The 16935-nt window shown below is 34.1% G+C and overlaps 2 protein-coding genes and 1 long non-coding RNA gene across 6 annotated transcripts; 2 read left to right on the top strand and 1 right to left on the bottom strand.

Annotated features, from left to right (window-relative positions):
* The first annotated feature begins 3206 nt into the window (after window positions 1-3206).
* Window positions 3207-3972, top strand: LOC109166876. Its single transcript, XR_002051751.1, has 2 exons — window positions 3207-3329; window positions 3586-3972. It is a non-coding gene; the product is annotated as an uncharacterized LOC109166876 (long non-coding RNA).
* A 1335-nt stretch (window positions 3973-5307) lies between these two features.
* LOC109166874 (SWR1 complex subunit 6-like) lies at window positions 5308-7977 on the top strand. 4 transcript variants are annotated; one of them, XM_019315770.1, is made up of 5 exons: window positions 5308-5459; window positions 6082-6188; window positions 6370-6472; window positions 7126-7229; window positions 7334-7537. In XM_019315770.1, the coding sequence occupies exons 2-5, from the start codon at window positions 6084-6086 to the stop codon at window positions 7535-7537; spliced, it is 516 nt and encodes a 171-aa protein (XP_019171315.1). In that variant the 5' UTR covers window positions 5308-5459; window positions 6082-6083. The 4 variants fall into 4 exon arrangements, with proteins under 4 accessions (XP_019171315.1, XP_019171314.1, XP_019171317.1 ...); XM_019315772.1 differs by lacking the exon at window positions 5308-5459 and adding an exon at window positions 5866-5996 and having other exon boundaries at window positions 6079-6188; XM_019315769.1 differs by lacking the exon at window positions 5308-5459 and having other exon boundaries at window positions 5864-6188; window positions 6342-6472; window positions 7334-7977.
* Window positions 7978-9911: 1934 nt separating this feature from the next.
* On the bottom strand, window positions 9912-12889 carry LOC109166829 (lysine histidine transporter-like 8). The gene is made up of 6 exons (XM_019315709.1): window positions 12615-12889; window positions 12185-12321; window positions 10806-11248; window positions 10535-10666; window positions 10094-10378; window positions 9912-10004 (listed from the first exon to the last, which is right to left on the bottom strand). Exons 1-6 carry the CDS (start codon window positions 12887-12889, stop codon window positions 9912-9914), a joined length of 1365 nt encoding a protein of 454 aa, XP_019171254.1.
* Between the last annotated feature and the right edge of the window lie 4046 nt (window positions 12890-16935).

Here is a 16935-nt window from a genome sequence, read left to right as displayed (position 1 = left end):
TTTTTTTTTTTTTTTGAGGATCTCCCCTATGGCCCTATAGTCCTAGAGAAACTATATATGATATATAAAATGTTGCAAAATGGTTAGAGATTTGTACGTGCATGCATTATTATTAGAAAAATTTTACAATAAAAATTCAAAACAATAAGTAAAATGAATAAGTTTTATTTATTAAATGAGCATATTCATTTTTTTTTAGTTTAAATTAATAGTTTGAATGTATTATTTATACTATGGGCTATTTTATTATTTAATTTATTTCAATGGAATTATATATATATAAATAATATGCAGAGATGGGTACAATGAGGGTGGCTGAAGCAAGGAAATGCGAGTCTAAGAGCCACAAGTTCAAGGGGCTATGCTTCAGCGACCACAACTGTGGTTCCGTTTGCCAGACTGAGGGCTTTCACGCCGGCCACTGCCGCGGCTTCCGCCGCCGCTGCTTCTGCACTAAACACTGCTAAAAATGAAATTCTTATTATGTTATGTCTTTAATTATATTTGTGTTTAAGAAGTTTGATGGTTGTGATTTGGATTATTATTATGTACTTTTATCTTGCATTTACTCTATGAATATTGAATAATATAATTTTGCCATTCATCAATCTATATCCTATTATTTTTTTGTGTCAAAAGATCTTGTCTATCCTGTGAGTACAATATCTTGCATCTGGGAGGATGTAAATCATGGTAATTCAACTGAACACGAACCAAAGAAGCTAGACCTTTGCTTATTGCACACAAGGAGCCCTCCTCACTTTGAGAGGTTGCTCGGCAAACTCGATTTCTGATAATTCTTTCTCACTTTCATCTCTATGACCAGTTGAGTTATCCATGCCTACCAATAACTATCTTTCATACTTATTAGAAGCCATATCATGCAACGATGTGATAGGGTTTGATATGGTATTGGGTGACTCGGTTGAGCATGCTAATTATCTATATTCAAAAAAATTATGTTATTTAATGTAATTATATTGATAGAATAATTCTGTTAAGAATTTAAGAGTAAAATTTGCGTTTTGACTAAAAATTTAATGGCCACCTTATACTGTGAAACTAAAATTATGGGTTTTCCTGTTACTTTTTAATGGGCAACGCTTAGTGCGGCTTTTGATAATTTACTCTCATGGACAAAATTTGAATGGACAACGCTTAGTGCGGCTTATGATAATTTACTCTCATGGACAAAATTTCAAACACACTCTTATATATATAGTGCTACCCACAAATGTTCCATTTCACCTTCATTCCTATATATAAATATAATAAATCTCTAGCTAAAAATAAAACTTAAATACATAATTAAAAAAAAAAAAGACAGAAATAAAATAATGTCAAGCTCTTTGAAGTTGTATGTCGCTGTATTTCTCATGTCAATGCTGGTTCTTTCACCTGGTAAGATTGTGAAATTATTATTTTTTTAATTTTTTGGATGATTGAGAAAACCCCACAATAGTTAGATGATGTGCATCGGATAAATCTACCCCATCTTGTAACTCTAGTTGGCAAAGGATAAATCGGCTTAGATTGTTTAGTTTGTTGGCAAATGATATGATAAATCAGCTTAGATTGTTTAGCTGGTCGATTGAAACTAGGAAGGACGTACACTCAATCTTGTAACCTTAGTTGACAAAGGGTAAATCAGATCAGCTTAAATTGTTTAGCTGGCCGATTGAAACCAGAAAGGATAAATTAAACCAGTTTAGATTATCTAGCTGCCTAACTGAAACCAGACAAGCCAATAAGCCGTTCTCGTTGGAAGCAAACTTGAAGGCTTGTGGTTATCTAACTGATAGCCTAACTAACTTGATTGATCTGAGATTATTCTATTATTGTTGTTTTGATGGGATTATTATATAACTTGTAGAGATGGGTGAAGCTGCGAACTGCGAGACTAAGAGCACGAAGTTTAAGGGGATATGCTTAAGCAGCGCAAATTGTGCTTCCATTTGCAAGACTGAGAGCTTCCAAGGCGGCAGCTGCCGTGGCTTTAACCGCCAGTGTCACTGCTCCAAACCATGCTAATTAATTAATTAAATTACTTACGTAGTATCGAAGTTGACCACACATTCTTGATTAAGTAATGGTTACGAGTTTTCTGGTTACTAAAAATAAGAATGTTAAGGTATTTGTTTAGCGTTAGTCTATGTTGCCTGAATGAGTCGGGACCAAGTTTGTAGAGAGTTTGAGTTAATTGGTTCTGTTTGTATGCCATTCATGGCATCTACCATGGCACAATTGTATAAATCATGATTCAAAACCGTGGTATTTATTTTAATAAAAAAAACCAACGCCCATTTTCTATAATTAGTTCTAACGCACTTATTTCGTGTAATTAATTCGGTTTGTATAAGAATACATGAATGATCATCTTACTTCCTATGTAGGATATTAGATATTTGCAGTCAGCAATCAAAGGTGATAAAACATTACCCATAAGCGTGTCTCTGAGCAACAACTTGACAACCACTTCTGAATCCAGTTCAACATTCACTGCACCCTATTAGTAACATGTTGCATAGTGAAAAGATTAAAAATAAACATTAAATTAAACATCAAATTATTTACATAATGCGCGTGTAATAACTAGTATATAATATTAATAAAAGTTTTTCAAAAATTCGTCTTTTTGTTAATAACAAAAGAACAAAAAGATAAATAAATAACTAAATCTATATTAAATTATATATAGTTCATTAAACGAATATGTCGTCTTTCCTTTTTTTTAAAAAAAAAAAAAAATTTAAAATTAATTGTTGGAGTTAGGCAACTTGGTCAAACAGTAGATGAACTTGGACCGGGTGATGCCATTAGTTGGAAGCGGTGGAAGTGATAAGATGACCGACAATCTGAAAAGCCGCATGGCGGCACGTGTCAATACTGTGATGAATGCTCTTCGGGCATGGCTACAAGTGTAGTGTGTACAGTTCAGCGAATAACCGTTAACACAACTACATGCATGCATATATAACATAGTTTTAATTAAATTCTAAGGTTAAATGTTACCTAGTTAACATGTGATATACTAATTGACTAACACGTGGTGGCCAGACACTTATTTAAATAATATAATTATATTTATAATTGCATGCTACTATATATGAAGAAAGAATAAATAAAGATAAATTTAATCAAATTAAAATTAAATTGCAACATATTCGCCTATAAATAGTGTTGGTCTCAGCAGAGCTTTCATATCATACATACAATTACTGCATTATTCCCTACCTTTCTCTATCTCTCATATATCCCAAAGATGAAGCCCTCCATGAATGTTCCTCTTCTTGTAGTCTTCATGATTATGATGCTTCTCTCAAGCAATGGTTCATTCAATTCTCTCATTTTCATATTCTCATTCATTAATTAGCTTCCTTTTTACTATTGGGAGAGTCACAGTTATGTTAATTACTGATTTTTTGACTATTATTAACTCTGTTACAATAGTAACTTCTAGTTTGAGAGAGTCACAGTTATGCTGTTTGACTACACAAGTTGTTTGACTCATAATTTTAGTGTTTCATTAATGAAAATTGATTAGATAAATTAAAAAATATTTATATAGTTTGGGTGTGGTTGCAGATATGGGGGGTCCAATAATGAAGGTGGAAGCAAGGCTTTGCAACTATAGGAGCCAGAAGTTCACTGGAGTGTGTGTGGTGGGGAACAAGTGTCACAGCAGCTGCCTTAGCCAGGGTTTTGCTGGGGGACACTGCCACGGCTTGCGTCATCTTTGCTACTGCTATAAAAATTGTTAATTACAGAGAGAAGCTAATAAGGAAATAAATGAAACGTGACACCTCAAATAATGTTATGACGATGTATGTTTAGGTAGAATGAAGTTTTACAAAATTAAATGTGTGGTACGATGATATGATGATGTTTAGATATAATGGTCGCTAGCTACTTCATTTGAGCAACATTTTGTTGCTTGCTGGTAAATAAAAGTGACCTGCCTTACTTGCTTTATTACTTATTAACCAAATAAGTTTGTCATTTTATCATTTAATAAATATGATTAAAATATAATTTTGTCATTAAACACTCTGACCTAATATGTAATTTCTGTCGATCTCATGTAAACTCTTTTAATTAATGAGTAAATTACATATTTGCTGTATTATTAAATAACAAAATTTTAAAAGAAAAACTATTTGTGACATTTAAATGAAAGTCAAGGTGACAATATGCTAAAATTAAAAGAGCATACAATACTACAATAATTGAGAATTAAAATTGAATTGAAATTTGCTCTTTTTGAAAAAGAGTTAGTTCCACTTTTGGTTCTAAATTTATAGTTGCAGTCTATTTTTATTCCATTTTTATCAAAGCGTTCTTATTGACTCTAATGTTATTGTGACATGAGTATTTTGTTATTCGTCAATAAAATAATTAAAATTCTATTAAATACAACGATATTTTGATGTTTATACAAAGTAGATTGAACCGTTATATTTTGTACGTACGTTTTTTTTTTTTTAAATTAAAATTGAAGATTGAAATGTTTTTGTATTTGACAAAATTTAAATTGTTTTGTTAATAGATAATTAAATAGTTACCAAGACTATGTGGTCTAATGGTACCCGGGTTAGATTTCATTTGGAAGGTTATGAGTTCGAGCCTCAATGGAGGCGTTATTGGTCCTTTGTACTTTAGTAAGTTGAGAAAGTATATGAACATATACTACAATGTAATAAGGTCAGTAGTAACATTCAAAAAAAGAAAATTAAATAGTCATGTAGTAATAATACTAAGATCAAAAGTAAATCTTGTTAAAAAAGACTAAAAATAAATTACCACATATACATCTAAGCCTAAAAATAATAAAATTAACTCTTTTGAAAAATATTAAAGTGTAAGATGTAATAATTACTATAAATAGAAAGAATACTAGCTAATATTTAAAAAAGAAAAATAATATTATTTTCACTATTTTGAATAATGTTTCCCTTTTTTCTAATTATGCTAACTAAAATTTTTCTTATCTTTATTATTGAAATAGTTCCTCGACTATTACAGAATTATTAAATTGATCCTTAACAATTTATCGTGTCTAATTAAATCATCAGTTTTGAAAATATTAATTAATTTGATCTTCCATTTATTTTAGCGCCAAACATTCGTTACTTCTGACCTAAATTAATAATTTCACTATATTCAAACAACTATTTCGATCATAACATGCACCATTTAGACTTTACAATTTGTGTTTCGTATTCGTATTATGTTTAGCTAATTATGTTTAGCTAAAGTATTAATAGGTAATCGCGGGTTACCCGGTTCAAAAAAAAATTTACTCAGCTGACGCTCTACTCGCCTCTGCCTCGCCAGTTGCCACCGCCCACCGGACACCGTCACCCCAGACCACAAGTCGCCGGCTCGCCGGCTTCATCTTCAAGCTTCATCCTTCTCGTGATCGCCAGCTGCCCAGCTTCGTCTTCACCCTCAGGCTTCAGGTTCGTAGTTCTTTGACTCCATCTATAAATCTTAATTTGTTCAATTATTTGTCCAAAGTTTTGAGTTTTCAACTTATTCAACAAATGTTTTTGCCCTAATTTTTTTTCTTCGAATTTTACCCTAATTACTTGGATCTGTCATCTGTCTGTAATTGAATATCCAGTGTTTGGCTATCTAAAGGAATTAGTATACTGAAAAAAAAAATCATGTGCTCCATAAGTTAGATAAGTATTAGTTTCCGGTCTAGCAATTACCTCTGCAGAATGACCTAGACTGAGGAGTAAAAGAACGTTCTTTTGGAATGAGTTTCCATGTGCCTGGTTACATAGTGAAATAAGAAAACTTGGTATTTGAAATAAATAAATAAGACCTTTACATATTATTTAAGAAAACTGAGAATGGGATGGTGCCACCATTTGATAACCCTAATTTTACATCCAAAATGCTTTAGCTTCTGTCAAATGTCAACCAAGTAGCTTTCCTCTCCTTCCCTCTTCATTGTTTTTGTGTATAAGGATTACAATTTCGCAAAAGAACATGGTTCTTTTGAACTATCTTCTTGAAATGGCTTTATATTTTGTGGAATTTTATTTTTTGCATATTTGGATTCTCAAATTTCAGAGATGGATGAGGAAACGTCAAATTCAGCGCGTCGAATGTCGACGAGATCTCGTAAGGTTGCTCCGAAAATGGCTGCTGCGCTTGCTAGCTCCGACAATCGGTCACAGGTAAGTATTTTTTATTGACTCAGTCGAATTGTCTGGCTGGAATTCTGGATCTTTACGTTGTTGCATTTTTTTTTTTTAATAGATTCAAGGCCAATAAAGACATGGAAGTTCAATTTTGAATTGAAAAAAAAAATTGAATTTGAATGTATTCAGAGCTAGTTTTACTGTCCTGTTGGCACAGGCAATTTTGGCTCGCCTTGATGCTTTGGAAAGTGACAATGCTGTGCCGGAGCCGGTGCAACTTGATGACGATGATGAAGCCTCTCTTGATGACGATGATCAAGGTTCATTTTCTCGTGTTTTCTGCATGCTCGTTCTCTTATGTTAATGAAAATTATTTGCATGGTTTAACTGATATGACTTGTAATGTGTCATGGCTGCTTCTGAATTAGGCACCCTTATATAATTTAAACATTGATTTGGTGCAAGAGGTTGGGATCAAGTAGCGTTTTCTGCAGCTAATTTCATTTCTCTATAGCAGAGCAAATTAAATGCTAATATGTTAATCAATTTTCTTTTATTCCTCTTGTATCTCTTGCAACTAAATTTCGTTTTAGACTATGGAGTTAAAAAAAATGTAAAATTTAAAGAACTTCCTCTCTTGAAAACTAAGAGCTTAAATTTTGCGGTGGTTTGGATTTGGGTGATGCTTAACTGTTGTGTCCTTTTAGTCTTAATTTTTTTTGGGTTAAACCACGAGATGTCCTGAGTAGGTTCTAACTGTAGGAAGCACCTTTAAGCCCGTATGATACTCAAGATTAATCCTATTCGCGCTGGGTTGCCTAATTAAGGGGCAAAGTGTTGGCCAGATTGGTTTTTCATATGATAGGTTCGAGCTCCCAACCTCTTTAAGGGATGAGAGTTCACGGTCACTCATGCCAACCAAGCTGGTTACCTTTTAGTCTTAAATTGATCTTTATCATATAATTTTTTGCAGTATATCAGAAGAGGCAATCGAAAGGCACTAAAAGGAAAACGCGCCAAGCCAAGGCTCTTGAGAACAAGAAGGCTCCAAAGACATTCATAGAGCTCTTGAATGAGGTCTGGGTTTCTAAGGCTATGAGATGCTATGTTTCAGTACAGGAATGTGTCTGTGTTAATTCTGAATTTCTACTTAGCTAAGATTTTGGCATACTTTCTAATAGGCAAACCTGGAGTCCTTGCCTCCCCATGTCCCCACCTACTTGAGAGCAGCAGCGGGACCTCCGAGCTCCACCTGCCGTCGCCATTTCTGCACTGTTTGTGGATTCTCTGCTCCCTATACATGTGTACAGTGTGGGATGCGCTTCTGTTCAATCCGATGCCGGACTATCCACAATGATACTCGGTGTTTGAAATTCGTTGCCTGATCTCAAGAAGCCACGAGGTTCATTCACTTGGGTATTCTAAACCTCTGATCTGCATATACAATCTTGTATTCTAGGTAACTTTCATGTCTAAATCACAGAGACATCAATTCATTCCCAGTAAACCTGACACCATGACTAGTTTCTAAACTTGACTGTTTGTGCATGAAATCCCTCTTTCTTTCCAGTCAGGGTGTTCTCTTGCTTCCAATGAATACCATATAAGATCAAGTCCCATTTGTCATCTGTTCATATATACAAATGGTACATTTCTAATTCACTCTTGATCTTTATTTAGATTAGAAATTTTCGATCTTGTATTAGTTAGTCTCACTTCATTGGCCAAGATACTCCACTGGAAATCCCTATACTTTTTGAAATGGTAAACCATTTACACACTAGTTTTCCTGTTTTGTGGAGAAACTCTGATGATGAATGAATAAACCATGGTTGCAAAAATCGCGCCTAGACGCCCGGCCGCCGCCGCGAAGAAGGCCGGAATCGGCCTTCTCCGCGGCCGGCCGCCTAGCCGGCTGAACCGGCGCTTTATTAATTTTATTTTATTTATTTATTTATTTTTTTTTTTTGCGTTTTAAAATTGCGAAAACTTCGGGAAGGTATAACTTTTGACTCGGTTGTCCGTTTTGGACAATTTTTTTTTTTCAAATCGCGTATTTTTTCGAGATCTATCCACCGCAAATTGCCGAAGGCGGTTTGGTCCACTAATTTCTCAAAAAAGTGCTTCTTTAGCTCTTAATTTTAATTTTTTATGTATTTAAATGGTTTATACAATCTTTTGAACAATTTTACAACCACTTTCGTAAATAGTTTCTAAGAAATAACTATGAAAACCTTATGTTTTATTACTAAATTTTAAAAAATTTTAATTTTTAATTTTATTTTTAATTAAAAAAATAAAAAAATAAAAAAAATCGGCGCCTAGGGGCCGCCGTCTAGGGGGCGCCTAACGTTTTTTGCAACATTGGAATAAACCCATGAAAATTCTAACTTGAGCTTACCTGTTAAGTCTGTTACTTCATATAAACATCTAGAAAAGTGACTAATAATACTTGAAAGTCTATGAGAGTTGGAGAGAAAAGAAAACATGTATTTTCTTGTAAAGGAAATCTTTACTCGGTGTAGAAAGAGGGCATAGTAACAAGAGGAGTTTGTGAAAACGTTGGGGAGTGTAGCTTTGTGCGAGACATTTGTTGGTGTAGGGTTATAGTTTTGTCTGAAATACTTGGGAGTTGAGTGTAGCTCGGAGTTGTAGAATTCCTTCGGGGTTAACACTGGTTCACTATTGTATCTCGATGATTGAAGATAGTGAATTCCCTCTTTGGAGTGAATGGAGAAGAATGGATTAGGAGGATTGCACCACCTCTTAACCACTATCTTCCTCTTTACTTTACTTGCAGTACAATTATTTGCATGATTATTCTCTAACCTAGTTACTATTCATTGTTTCACTAACTTATGTGGGTTTAGTACTTCTCACGTATCACGTACCTGCAAGTGATTTTTTTAAAAAATGTATATATATGTTATTGAAATATAGTTATGTAAAGATATATTTTAAAAATTGAAAATGAAATAGAATCATTTAGTATCGACAATTTATAAGGAAAATTTTGTAATTAAAGATGGAAAATGTTTTGCAATACGAGATGGAAAGAATATTAATCGATATGGAAATTAATAATTTTTACACCAAATAATGTTATTTTATACTAAGAATATTAAGATTGTGGAGTTATAAGGTTTAGCCGAGTATGTAAAAAAAAAGAGTTTAGGCGAGATGGAAAAAATATTAATCTCGGTTATATATTTTATAAAATGTAAAGTTACTGGAAATATTAAAAAATGTGTGTATATATGTTACTGGAAATATAGTTGTGTAAAGATATATATTTACAAATGGAAAATTGAATAGAATTGTTTTTTTTTGAAGGTGAATAGAATTGTTTAATATCCACAATTTATAAAAAAAATTGTGTAATTACAGATGAAAATGTTCTTGCAATACGTATGAATGATTCAAAAGAAATTAATTATGACTGATTTTGTAGCACATCTTTATTCAAAATTATCGGACCTCATTACGATACGCATATATAATTAATATTCGATATACTAATTTATATAATTATATATCTATCAAAATATTCTTAAAATATTTAAATAATCCATTCCTTGCATCGCACCAGGGCAAATACTAGTTAGCTAATAATACAAGATACATCTAGCTAATAATACAAGATACATCTATTCACAACATAATAAATTCACTCTTATAGAAGTATAATGTATCTTCCGTCCTCAAATAGTTATGCATGCATGCTTCAATTAAGGATTAAAAAAATTAGTGCGGAGGCCATTAGCTATCAAATCCCACAATGTTGCAGTCGCCAATACTGTACACATCAACATGCCGAAACAACCTAAGCCCATGTTGACGCACCACACTAAGCTGTAAGGACGAGGTTTTTTCATGACAATCCACATAAAACACGGATAAGCCAAAGTAACTGGCATTGCGATGGAGCCGACGAAGCCTACCGAACTTCCCATGAACGGTAAAGCTACTGATAGTAAGTAGGTAAATCCGCCCAACAAAATTTTGAGACCTATTCGCTCCCACTTAGCGCTGCTACTCTTCTTTATAATCCACAAGTATATTCTTTCCCAGCTGTCCAACGCCAACAATGAGTAGATTTGGTAGGTGCACAAGCAGGCAATGACGATGATCATGTATATTGCACCCATTAAGGTTTTCGATACATCATGTTGGTGGAACTTTACAAATGCATTTAATATTCCTCCTTTTTGATACGATGTCGGCATCTGTATACATGAGATACGGTGTATTATGCATATAAACTTTACTCATTGAATCTTTTATATATATAAAATTAGTTAATTGAATCATACAACAAAATTTAAAATGGACTTATAAAAAAAATGTCATAATATACCAGGATGGAGTATATAATTAATTACCAGGTTGCCATAAGCCCAATATCCCGCAATGGCTAGTGGAAAATGACATAATGCTATAATTAGATATGATGCAATTACCCCTCTCCACATGCGGCGGCGCAATGAAACATTTGGATTTGTAGGCAATGTCCCCTGCAGGTAAGTTAGTTGTTAGCAATAATTTAACAAGTCAGATCGATCATATCGATCAGCCATATATAGCTATTTATTATATATATTATATATTTATTTCATGGATCACCGTATGTAGGCCGGCATGTATAGTACGCACCTGTATCTCTAGGATGACATTGTGACCTCTAAATGCAAGGGAGATGACCGCAAGAGCGTTTGCGATGTCCCGGAACCTGTCCACCTTTGAAGTAGATAACTGAGGTGGATCGTAGGTAACTCCTTGCAGCGGCCTGCCTTTGCTAACAGATAAAGTCCAGAGTATAGTGCAGTAGGCAATACCCGTGACTGCACCGACGAGAGAAATCCAAGCCAAGGAATTCAAGTTGGGAAAGAAGAGGGCCATGAAGATGGCAATGCAAACAAACACCAAGAACCATTCAGTGCCAGTAAGTCCTTTGTCATGGCATTTAGGATCACCTCCGCACATGGTTTCGTAGAAGAGCTGAAGGCTCCCTCCCCCGTTGATTATTAGCAACTCGCACGCCCCTCCCGACAAATACATCGTTGGTAACATAGCTGCCAACTTGCCCATTTTTTCACCTGCCAGCCATGCGCGGGGCCAGATCAATCCGGCCATTAATATTCAATCATAATTCGAATATATATATATAATTGTACCTACTGCACTAATGATTGTTAGCTGATTGGGTTAGAAAGTATAATTTAATGATAACATTAGTAGCTGATTGTAGAAAGTTGTTTAGTAAATTAACTGTTAGTTAGCTGTGTTTGGAACTCAGTTGGTGAAAATAAATAATATAAATAATAATCAATAAATAAGATTATTATTTTTCTGGAAAATAAGGAGAGGAAAGATGAAGAATTTGGCTAGTGTTTGGTGTTCGCACACGAGCTCAGACTTGAATCAAGCATTTTCGCTCTCGTTTCTAGTTGAAATTTGATTTGCACCCCCATTCCCCCGGGGCGAGGGAGCCTCTATGTTATACAATTCTACAAGCTCCAAAAGAGCTCTGGTATAAAAGGGAGGTCAAATCTTCTTTCCAAATCAATGTGAGACAAAACCTCACTTTTTCCCTTCATTTTTCAACTCAAATGGGTCTACTTTGAGAATCAATATCTCATTCACCCATTATCCGTTTTGAACGTACAATATTTCAATCTCTTCGTCTCACTACGAAGAATCTGAATTCACTTTGACCCGACTCAAATCGGAAGTGAACATCCCTGATAATTGTACCACAAAATAGCCACTTAACATGCCATTTTATGTCATTTTAAGCTATTTTTTCCAACAAGCTGTTTGATATAATTTCTTTTTTCAAAAAGCTAATTGAAAAAGTTGCTTTAAACAGTTTTTTGAATTTTAACATTTTAGAATTACAAAAAGCTCATTAACAAAACATTTATATTGATTTTTTAATCAAGTCAAATAATTAATAGCGGTCATAAGTCAAAATTAATTAATAGACAAACTATTTTACCAAACATGCATCTATTTTTTTAATTTTTACTAACCAAAAGCTACAATTGCGAGATCGAGGTATCTGCTGTAGCGAGTCCCTGTGGTCGTCGATACGTGAAGATCCACCAACAACCATATGGTATACAGTTGCCATACAAATAGCAACGATAGACAGATAATACCCCAAACCCTGCTTGCAACATTAACGCACATATATATATATATATATATATATATATATATATATATATATATATATATATATATATATATATATATATATATATATGTAAGAAATAATAATAATTAAAAGACCATAAAACATTGACAGCAGTCAGAGTCAACCCTACATAGCTAGCTTGGATCTTCAATTCCTCTGTTAATATTAAACTGAAAAAGGAGTCATTCTTTTATAATTACTCCATCTGATCTATATATAGTATATGTATAAATGGTGAGGGACATATATACATATATACATACCAACCAAGGGAAGTGAATGCAACTGGGAGAAGGAGGGCCTGGAGTCCAATTCCAGAGGAGAGCATATGTGAGGTGATGCTGAAAAAGTTGCCATTTCTGGATTCGGTAATGGGAAGGCACAAATCTAGTCGATCATTCAACTGCTTGTAGGACTGGTCTCTCTGCAAAGATGAAGTTCCTTCCACGGTAATACCTCCAAACGCCTCCTCGATCACTGGAGCTATTCTCCATGATCCAATCCTCTCTACTCGCACTTCCACCACACCATCTTCCATCCTACCCTACCTACTTTAAAAATTACTTCAATTCGATCTTCTACTCACTCTCCCTCTGTCTCTCTCTCTCTGTCTCTCTCTCTGTATATATAGATCGCCATATATATATATATATATATATATATATATATAGTTGTTGCATTTTGGGCAAGGGAAGCTTGTTGTGTTAGCTTGGTTGCTTTCTAGCTGTGGCCTTTGACTAACCAGGTTGCTTCCTAGGGTGGCCTTTGACTCCAGGTTGTTGTGTTGGTGTCGTTTCTTGTCCTTTTTACGGGTGGCGTTCCACCTCCGGTGTTTCTCTTTCGTATCTGTTCTTGAACCCCGCGTTGTAGTAGTTGAATTCGATAGAGATTTGCGGCACTAGAGTAAGCCTCGTTGAGGGTCCGAGGTCTGCTTACCAGGACTATGTGGTCTAATGGTATCTGGGTTGGACTTCTATTTGGAAGATTGGACTTTCATTTGAAAAATTGTGAGTTCGAGCCTCAGTGGAGGCGTGAGTATATGAACATAGGTCCAGATACTACATTATATATATATATATATATATATATATATATATATATTATTCCGTTATATATAAGTGTGTATTCTTCAATTTGGCCTTGAAGTCATAATTAAATTAAATAAAATTATAATTTTCCATGCCAATTAATTAATGAGTAGTTCAATACATATTTTCACTTTTTACTATTCATTTATATAATCCATTTTAATTCATTCAAAAAGATGTGAGTCGCAGTTTTTATTATTTTATTTTTTTCTTTCTTCAATAAAATTAAAACACATAGTGAGAATTTTATTTAATTGAAATCATTTATCTTTTTCCTTAATTAATTTATTTAATTCCCATTAAGTCAGGAACCGCTGGCTGAGGTCAATTTCTGGAATTTGCTTTCCTTCTACCTGGTAGTCCATATTCAACAATGAACGGTACCTATCCACTATACGAGTAGACTATGACGCAAGCAATGTGATGTTTTGCATTCGCTCACGCCCTTAAACAGTTCTATCATTAATGAGTTTTTTGCACTTTTAGTCCCACAACTATAGTGATACTGGCAGAATTGATCCACGACTTTTGAACTTTGTAATTTTAGTCCACGACTATTGATTTTTTTTATAAAAATGTTCCTTCCGGCCACTTTTCTGTTAAAATTTCACCGGAAAAAAAAAATTCTCTATTTTTAGCCGGGTTAAAATTGACATTTTACTTATCTCAAAAAATTAAAAGAAAAAAGTTGATATTTGACTACATACAATATTACTGGGTTACATACTACTGCCCCAGGCGGCGGAGTTCCTGGAGCAGGCAGGGCTGTCAGTAAGCGGCGGAGTGGCCGTGGCGTTCCCCGGACTAGTTGGGTTATCCGGCAGCAGCATTGGAGTGGTACATGTACTCCGCCGCCTGGGGCAGTAGTATGTAGTCCAGTAATATTGTATGTAGTCAAATATCTATTTTTTTCTTTTAATTTTTTGAGATAAGTAAAATGTCAATTTTAACCTGACTAAAAATAGAGACTTTTTTTTTCGGTGAAATTTTGACCGAAAAATGGCCGGAAGGACCATTTTTGTAAAAAAATTAATAGTCATAGATTAAAATTGCAAGGTTCAAAAGTCGTGGATCAATTCTGTCAATGCCACTGTAATCGTGGAACTAAAAGTGCAAAAAACACATGAAGGGTTATCCATATACCTAGTAGTCCATATTCAACAATGAACGGTACCTACCTACTATACGAGTCTACTAGACTATGACGCAAGCAATGTGACGTTTTGCATTCGCTCACGCACTTAAACAGTTCTATCATTACTTCATTTATATCGTGGACCATTTGATCTATAGTGCATTGTAAACTACTAAACTTTGGTAAAATATACAAAATTCATATTTATAAAATACAAACTTTATGTTCATAATATACGTACACATAAATACGATATAATAAACATGAATTCTGTGTATTATGAACATAAATTCTGTATCTTATAAAATCAAATTCTGTGTATTAGACCACTGTGAACCCTGGTCCACGATATAAATTGCCTAAATAAAATTAAAACACATAGTGAGAATTTTATTTAATTGAAGTCATTTATCATTTTCCTTAATTAATTTATTTAATTCCCATTAAGTCATGAACCGTCAATTTCTGGAATTTGCTTTCCTTCTACCGAGTCCTCCATAGTTTAGGGGTGTGCAAATTTCGGAGAAATTTCGGTTAACCGACTGAACCGACGTAATTCGGTTAACCGTTTTTTAACCGAAATATTTCGGTTCGGAGAATGGTTAAAGGTTTTCCCAAAATTCGGTTAACGGTTAATTCGGTTCGAAAGTGTCGGTTACCCGAATTAACCGATTGGTTAACCGAATTTTGGAATATATATATAATATATTAAATATTAAATATAAATATATAATATGTACTTAAATCCCAAATAGTCAAATGGATTATGGACTTATGGTATTGTTTTTGTATGTTTTGATATGAATTTATTATGATATCTATTTTATTTTAATTGAATTTATTATTTTAGGAGTTATTTTTAGCATTTTCAATTTTAGGGTTAAAAATTTCGGTTAATTGGTTAACCGACCGATTAACTGAAAAAAAGTTCGGTTCGATTAATTCGGTAGATCAATTTTCGGTTCGGTTAACGATTAAGGCAAAAAAAATTTCGATTAATTCGGTTCGGTTAACCGAACGATTAACCGAATGAACACCCCTACCATAGTCCATATTCAACAATGAACGGTACCTACCTACTATACGAGTCTACTAGACTATGACGCAAGCGATGTGATGTTTTGCATTCGCTCACGCACTTAAACAGTTCTATCATTAATTCATTTATATCGTGGACCATTTGGTCTGCATTGTAAACTTTGGTAAAATATACAAAATTCATATTTATAAAGCACAAACTTTATGTTTATAATACACAATACACATAAATACGATATGATGAACATGAATTCTGTGCATTATGAATATAAATTCTGTATCTTATAAAATCAAATTCTGTGTATTAGACCACTGTGAACCCTGGTCCACGATATAAATTGCCAAAATAAAATTAAAACACATAGTGAGAATTTTGTTTAACTAGTATGATACCCGTGCGATGCACGGGACCACAATTTACCATTAATGAAAATATGTTTGTTGTATTGTAAGATAACCATTTTTTTCAACTAAGCATTACTTTGGATTTAAGAAATAGGAAAAACCACACTACTTAACAATAACGATTGTTATTGGTCTAATACATCCTAAAAAATTTGAAATCACAAATTGTTAAATACCTCTTTGTAAACAACATTGGTGGTTGAATTACAACTATTGCCTAACTCATTACAAATCAAAATTTTTAACCCTTTAGGATTGCTCACCCTAGATGCGGCTACATATAATTATCCGTGTACAAAAACTGGCTTCTTGAGTAGCAATCCAACATGGGATAACGTCTGCCCTGGCTTTTGTTTATAGTCATTGCATATGACAGCATTAATGGGAATTGTTTTCTTTTAAACTTAAATGGCAATCTTGTATCTGAAGGAGTCATAGACATTCGAGGAACCAACACCCTATTAACTGCATGGTCACCTGTTGATATTTTTGCTTCTATGACATGTTCTGCCAACTTAGTGACTATCAATCTAGTACCATTGCACAACCTGAGGGGGTGATCTATATTTCTCAGTAGCATCACAGGTGAGCCAACCTTTAACGTTAAAGAGTGTTTAGGTGTGCCAGAAGCTCGTATGCCATTAATGAATTCAGGGGTGTGTATATCGGCCAAAAGTCCCTCGCTGGACTCAGACCTACAGACCATATCGCAACTTAAATATGTCTTGCTCTCGGCAACATGCAATGGATGTCGCTCATGTACTGGTTGATCGCGTTAACTACATCTAGAGTTGGGGCCAGAATAACACGATTTTCTAAAAAAATTGTTATCGGCGTTGTCACTTGTAAACATCGGGAAAGTGTTTTCAACAATAGTGGCAATGAGATCCCCATTCGTGGACAATAACATGTCGGGTT

Source organism: Ipomoea nil, unplaced genomic scaffold, assembly GCF_001879475.1.
Source record: "Ipomoea nil cultivar Tokyo-kokei standard unplaced genomic scaffold, Asagao_1.1 scaffold3109, whole genome shotgun sequence".
Classification (NCBI taxonomy): Eukaryota; Viridiplantae; Streptophyta; class Magnoliopsida; order Solanales; family Convolvulaceae; genus Ipomoea; species Ipomoea nil.
This window is presented reverse-complemented; position numbering and strand designations above follow the sequence as displayed.

Coding starts and splice junctions, on each gene's coding strand:
- LOC109166829 (XM_019315709.1), bottom strand. CDS start 12,889: ATGGAAGATGGTGTGGTGGAAGTGCGAGTAGAGAGGATTGGATCATGG. Junction 11,249..12,184: donor TCTCGCAATTGTAGCTTTTG/GTTAGTAAAAAT, acceptor CATGGCTGGCAG/GTGAAAAAATGGGCAAGTTG. Junction 10,667..10,805: donor ATGTCATCCTAGAGATACAG/GTGCGTACTATA, acceptor ACTTACCTGCAG/GGGACATTGCCTACAAATCC.
- LOC109166874 (XM_019315769.1), top strand. CDS start 5,998: ATGGTTCTTTTGAACTATCTTCTTGAAATGGCTTTATATTTTGTGGAA. Junction 6,189..6,341: donor GCTCCGACAATCGGTCACAG/GTAAGTATTTTT, acceptor GAATGTATTCAG/AGCTAGTTTTACTGTCCTGT. Junction 7,230..7,333: donor TCATAGAGCTCTTGAATGAG/GTCTGGGTTTCT, acceptor ACTTTCTAATAG/GCAAACCTGGAGTCCTTGCC.